The 6,547-nt window shown below is 40.6% G+C and overlaps 1 protein-coding gene across 2 annotated transcripts in view; it reads left to right on the forward strand.

Annotated features, from left to right (window-relative positions):
* pmepa1 (prostate transmembrane protein, androgen induced 1) overlaps positions 1 to 3,666 on the forward strand; it is a 61,270-nt gene extending 57,604 nt beyond the window's left edge. For both annotated transcript variants that reach the window (XM_039797613.1, XM_039797615.1), the window contains exon 5: positions 1,952 to 3,666. In XM_039797613.1, coding sequence (XP_039653547.1) covers positions 1,952 to 2,264 — 313 coding nt within the window. In that variant the 3' untranslated portion in view covers positions 2,265 to 3,666. The remainder of the gene's footprint in view (positions 1 to 1,951) is intronic.
* The last annotated feature ends 2,881 nt before the right edge of the window (positions 3,667 to 6,547 follow it).

Raw genomic sequence — 6,547 nt, forward strand, 5'->3', positions numbered from 1 at the left:
TGTGTAGTTTTTTTTTTTTTTACACGCTCTCTGTCTTTATCTCCCTCCTTATACACCTATAGACCTTTTTCACGGCAGACATGTTGACATGTCATAGTAGGAAAAGCACAGGTGTATTCCAAACCATTAATGATGGCTGCATTCCACTTAGGAGAGGTCCTGGTATTAAACCATTACTGATGGCTGCATTCCACTTAGGAGAGGCCCTGGTATTAAACCATTACTGATGGCTGCATTCCACTTAGGAGAGGTCCTGGTATTAAACCATTAATGATGGCTGCATGGTCCTGGTATTGTGCATGCTGACTCACTGAAATATCTTACTGGGACACTTGATGGAACTGAGCCATCATTAAGGTTATCAATTTCAGCTGTGCTTTTCCTGCTATGACAAGTCAAAATGTCTGCTGTGAAAAAGGTCCATTGGGAAGTCAAACTATATATAATCTTAGTCCTAACGTCAATAAACGTGACGCCTTCCTCATCCTGACATTGATTCTAGTTGCCAGCAGTGTTTGCTTACTGTGTGAACAAAGCCGTACAAAGGTTGTAGCAGCCGCACAGGCCATCAGCAACTTAAAATTCTGCCTCAATAGTTCTTGTGCCATTAGAAAGTACTACATCCATAGCATGACCTGAAATGTTTGTTTGTTTGTTTGTTTGGTCAAAACGCAAGTAAGGTTTCTGAGTTCCTAAAATGGTTCCTGTGTTCCTGCGGTGGAAATGGGCTATTCGTGTAGGTACCATGTTACATAATTTTTTATTTAAAAAAAAGTATAAAATTATCTAATTCCAGCTCCTTAAATGTGAATATGTTCTAGTGTCTTCTCTCCTCTGGGACAGTAAACTGAATATATTTGAGTTCTGGACAAAACAAGACATTTGAGGACGTCATCTTGGCTTTGGGAAAACACTGATCTACATTTTCTACCATTTTCTGACATTTTATAGACCCAACAACTAATCAAATAATCGAGAAAATAATAGACACATTAATCGTCAATGAAAGTAATCGTTTGTTGCAGCCCTAAACATTTTTTTTTTTTTTTTTTTTTTTTTTTTTTTTTTTTTTTTTTTTTTTTTTTTTTTTTTTTTTTTTTTTTTTTTTTTTTTTTTTTTTTTTTTTTTTTTTTTTTTTTTTTTTTTTGTTGTTTTTTTTTTTTTTTTTTTTTTTTTTTGGGGTTTGGTTTTTTTTTTTTTTTTTTTTTTTGGGGTTTGTTTTTTTTTTTTTTTTTTGTTTTACAGTTTGCCTGTTTTTCATTATTCTGATCTTACAGTCTGCCTGTTCCTCATTATTCTGATCTTAGTCTGCCTGTTCCTCATTATTCTGACCTTACAGTCTGCCTGTTCCTCATTATTCTGACCTTACAGTCTGCCTGTTCCTCATTATTCTGTCCTTACAGTCTGCCTGTTCCTCATTTTTCTGATCTTACAGTCTGCCTGTTCCTCATTATTCTGACCTTACAGTCTGCCTGTTCCTCATTATTCTGATCTTACAGTCTGCCTGTTCCTCATTATTCTGACCTTACAGTCTGCCTGTTCCTCATTATTCTGACCTTACAGTCTGCCTGTTCCTTATCATTCTGCTCCCATCAGTCTTATTTATTCAATCCAATCCACTTTATTTATATAGCATGATTTTAACAAACACAAGGTTTACAAAGTGCTGCACAAAAAGATAAAACAGAATAAATAGATAACACAATAAAAGCACAATAAAAAGATGTTCCCAATATAAAGATAAATGCAATATAAATTTAAATTAAATAAGTAGAATAAATAAAAAACTAAAATGCACTGCCCGCACACAATTAAAATATGCAAGTATACACATAAGATCAACACCTCTACCTGGTGTTAAAAGCCAAAGAAAAGAGGTGGGTTTTATGAAGCATTTAACATTAGACCGAGAGGAGGCCTGTCTAATGTGAAAATGTTGTTCTGTTTCCAGTCTGCAGGCCCCTCCTCCGAGTGTCCATTCAGGCGTCAGCGTGCTAGAAGCCCAGGAGGCCTTGTCCCGGCATCAGAAGCAGGGCTCTCGAGTAGAAGGAGCTCCCCCGACCTACAGCGAGGTGATCGGGCACTACTACCACCCGACATCCCTGACCCCCAGCCACAACCATCGGACTGTATTGTCCTCGCTAGCACCCCCGTCCTCATTCATACACGGCCTGCTCCGACCTCCGCCTCAGCAGCAGGGAAGTGTGGACAACAGGAATGCAAAGAACACGAAGGAGAAATCCCAGAAGGCCCAGCAGGTGTGACAGTACAGCCTCCTTATTCCTAGCCTGCAGGGGGGAAAAACCAGGATTTTTATGTCTGCTCACCACTTGCCAAGTGGTCAGAGCCAATGAGGAACGACCTGGTGACTGGTAGAAATCCACTCTGAATGGTTTAAGGGCTGATTCTCATTAGTTGTAGTTGTAGCTGACATGTTATCAGTTTCACAGTTTCCCCCACTTCACGGATCGGGCTAGGACTGAAGAAGCAGCATTTTGTGTCCGAGGAGCACTTCAGATGAGCCGATGATGTCAGAGATGGAGGGGAGAAGGTGCGAAGGGAAAGGTGGATACAGAAGCCTCCTTCTTCCCCTAAACAACTCCACATCATCCCTCCTCCATTAGACTGATCTAAACTAGTCTTCATTCATTATACATATTTACTCGTTCTGTTTGTTTTTAGAGAACTTTTGAACGTTTGTTGGTCTGTTCGTCTTTTTTCGCGCTTACAAAAAGCCGTTCTATCAAAGGCAAAATGGCGAAATGTTGCAATCTTGTTGTTTTCTTCCAGGTTTCGTTTTCTATTGATAATCCTTGCTGCTTTGACGTCATTCAGTTGGGTTTCAAGTCCACGACTGCACAGTAACCAACGTTGGCAGTGACTCCTGCATCAGGCGTTAGCTGGATCGCTGGGACACGTCCGCACATTAGGCTACTTCCAGAAAGACATTAGATTTAGTTAGCGCTATCTTAAACTAGCTTAGCAGTCGTAGCACAGTGCTCGAGCTAAACGTTCTGCCTTATATATCGACCAACCGATGCAGGAGTTGTCGCTAAAATCCTTTTTTAGTTTTAGTTTTCTAAAGAAGGTTTGCACAAAGTTCAAGACTCTTCACCACAGAAACAGAGATATGATTGATGAGAGAGAAATCGGAGAAAGTAGGGGTATTTTTCTAAACTTGATAGATTCTTATGAGTAAAGATGTTTTTTTTTTGTGTTTTTATATGTTGTCTAGTTTGTAGAAAAAGAAACATCATTAATCTGTTGGGGTGCCAACTTTCACGTTGAACATTTTGCTACATACATGTTGGCATGTATTACATTTTGAGTATATATACACACATCGAGAGCGAAATTAAAAGCACGAATTTAGAGTTATTTATATAATTGCTGAAAAGAATTGCACTATTTTTTTAGTATGCGCAGATGGAGCGTGTGAGAGAGACCTTTATTGTGAAGGAGCTCTGTCTATTGAGGCATAAACAGAACGAGAGACCTGAACCCACAGGGGCTTACCAGAGGGTCGGACCCAGCTCAGTGCACAGCAGCCGGTATCACCAGAACATATCACGGGCAGATTCTGACTTGGGTTCAACAGACTCGGATCTACCATTACTGTGCCATTGATGTAAAAAAAAAACGAATCCCTCACTTATGCAAATGTCCGAGTCCTTCCTGCGAGCCAACCACAAGTCAGTATTTAAACCTGTAGGCCCAATCAGAAACTCTGCTTGTAGCTCTTTCTCATTCTATTGGCCGAATCGTTAGCCAATCCCAAAGCTGGCTGTCGCTACCTCGACCAAAACAAGCCAAGCACATATGAGTTTGCTCACGTTGATCAGATCTTTGACACATGCAACAAATGTCTGAACCAATCACGACAATGTGTAATGTAAGAGTAGAGTAAAGTAGAGTGTAGAGTTAGCTTGTAATCCTGCTGTGTGTTATTTTATTTGAATGTCAGAAGTTTTGTTCATTGAGTGAAAAGAGAGAGAAACAATGCAGACCCAGAGACGCCTAACGTCCCCTTCCTAGTGCACTACTGAGGAAGGAAGCCAGGTCGCCCTACAGGCCCGAAATGAGTGATACGCTGACTGTGCACTGCTGTGGCCACACACACGTACATGCACACATTAGACCAGCGTTTCTGGTCACACACCTCCCGTTTCTTTGAAAGTCTCGACACACACACAATCCCCGCTGTTGCAGGCATCTCTGAGCACTTTACTGCACCAGGAAAGAGACAACAATCTTCTGTCAGCCAGTGTCAGCCGAATAAACTTAAAAACTACGGTAGAACCCTTTAATATTGTAGGTTAGATTCCCCAACCTTTAAAGCCGCACTTTTAAAAGATGCAAAGAGTTGTGCTCCAAAACTTTAAAGATCCTTCAATTGGAAACATATTCTAACCTGAGGACCTGGAGTCATTGACTTATTGTTGTGAAGGCCGGGCTGGGTATCTGTCTAAGTTCTTCAGTACTAGTACCAGTAACTAGTTTCAGTATCAGTACCAACATTACTGTGAGAAACATAGTTGTGTTTTTCTGCAAGACTTGTCATTTCTCAAATGTTAAAATGTGTTTGTTGGCTAAATAAAAATACAGTTTTAATTTGGCAAAACTTTTATTTAAATTAGTTTATTTGTCAGGGACCATGCACAGTTCAAGCCCTGCACCAGAGTTAGCTATACAGCTAATATACATCTGTGGTCCCTGGGCAAGGGAGATAAAAGGACAATATAAAATCAGGAACTTTCTTATCAAAGAATGAGTAAATGTGACCAGACAGATACTCTGTGCTGCGGACACAGTTCTGTCAGCACCATAACATTATTATTAACATGTTATGTCTTTTCTATCTGGACCTTGAGTCTGTAAATATACTATTATAGAGGTTTGATACCCAGCCCGAGTAATGACGGACTAAATATTTCTTACCTCTCCTCCCTGTGGTGGATTTTGTAACTTTTCGAGCAGAACTCTTTGTGCGTTGAACGCAGCACGAGATGGGTTGTCTAAACTAGACACACCGAAGTGTTGAAAAGTGACACGAGTGTTAATAGCAACTCTTCTTCTGTCGTCTCTTTGAGAGCGTGGAGCTGTAGATCGCTGAAGTAGAAGATTAGAACGGATTAGCGGACGTTTTTTTTTTGTTTTTGTCTTTTAGTTGCTTCTCGTTTGAAAAGTGTTCGGTGGAACCTCAGCTCTGCTAACCAGGAGTCTGAGGTTGGCTGGTTGGATCTGTACTGATGAGAAGAGGCCCTTTAGTGTCCAGTCTTTATACAACAGCGCCCTCCACAGGGACCGGACCGAACTGCAACCAAAACCCCTGAAGCTGAATCAACTGTGTAGAGAGAGGAGAGAGAGTTATATTTTTAAGTGTCATGTGACACGTGCCAGTGGCATGTACTTCCGTATGTCGATGTTTCCTCTCCACGTTTCTTCTTTTCCTAAATATGGCTTTATACGTGGCTTTAGGAAAGTGGGCGTGTATGTTTACGCGAAGTCATGATGTCATGTTGAGCGCTTTTCATCATTTAAAGTATCAGAAATCAACACTTCCGGCTGACACATGCCACTTAAAAATCTAACTGCTACTAGGAGAGAGTCAAAAGGCCTGTTGACCGAGTCCCAGAGCTAAGCAGCGGTGGTCTGAAAGATAAATCCTCGGTGATATTTGAAGAGAGCACAAGGTCCTTTAACAACACATGTTTTTAACTTATTTCCAGAATCCTTCAAGAGTCTGCTAGCTATGATTTCAGTTTCAGTTTCAATTTTATTTGTAAGGGACAATGTGCAATTAAAACATAAATGTGACCATTTGATGCATTGCACCAGAGTTAGCCTTAGGCTAATTTTCATCTGCAGTCCCATCAGCATGGATACAAAATTATTTAGTCCGCTGTACTATAGAAATGATTTTTAACTTGTTTCCGAAGTTGTAACCTTTTTCTTAATCCAAACACAGATGGTAACCAGAAATGCCAGTTTAAAACCTTTTCTATCGTGCAGCAGACCGGATCATCTAGATCTCATCAGATCTCTTTAGATTACGAAGGATTCTTCAGAAACAGGCCTTCTGAAACAGATGCTTAGCTCTGGGACTCAAGCATCAACGAGCCCTCAAGATGAATCCTGCCTTAAACTTCTGCGATACATAAAAAGACAAATAATCAAGTAATTTATTTGCGATTCACCTCTCTCTCTTCCTCCTTTTCCCCCCGTGCTGATGTGCCATGTCGGCATATCGGATTTTAATCACGTTAATTAATCTCTTGACCCAAAGCAGCCAAAGGAGTGACGAGTGGATCAATCAAAATATGAATCACCTTTGACCTCTGAATGAGATTACGCGCCCGGTCCCAGTTTAGATAACTTATTGACCCTTTCCTTTCCCTCCATTAGTTTTATACGGTTCCCTGGCCTGGGGGGCGTGTAGTGGGCATGAGAAGACTGGACAGGCTCTGATCAGGGCATCACAGTACAAACTATTTAAAGGAATGTACCGACAGTACGGTGCATGAGAAGTAAAACAGTGAGAGAAGGA

This window comes from Perca fluviatilis, chromosome 4 (assembly GCF_010015445.1).
Source record: "Perca fluviatilis chromosome 4, GENO_Pfluv_1.0, whole genome shotgun sequence".
Lineage (NCBI taxonomy): Eukaryota > Metazoa > Chordata > Actinopteri > Perciformes > Percidae > Perca > Perca fluviatilis.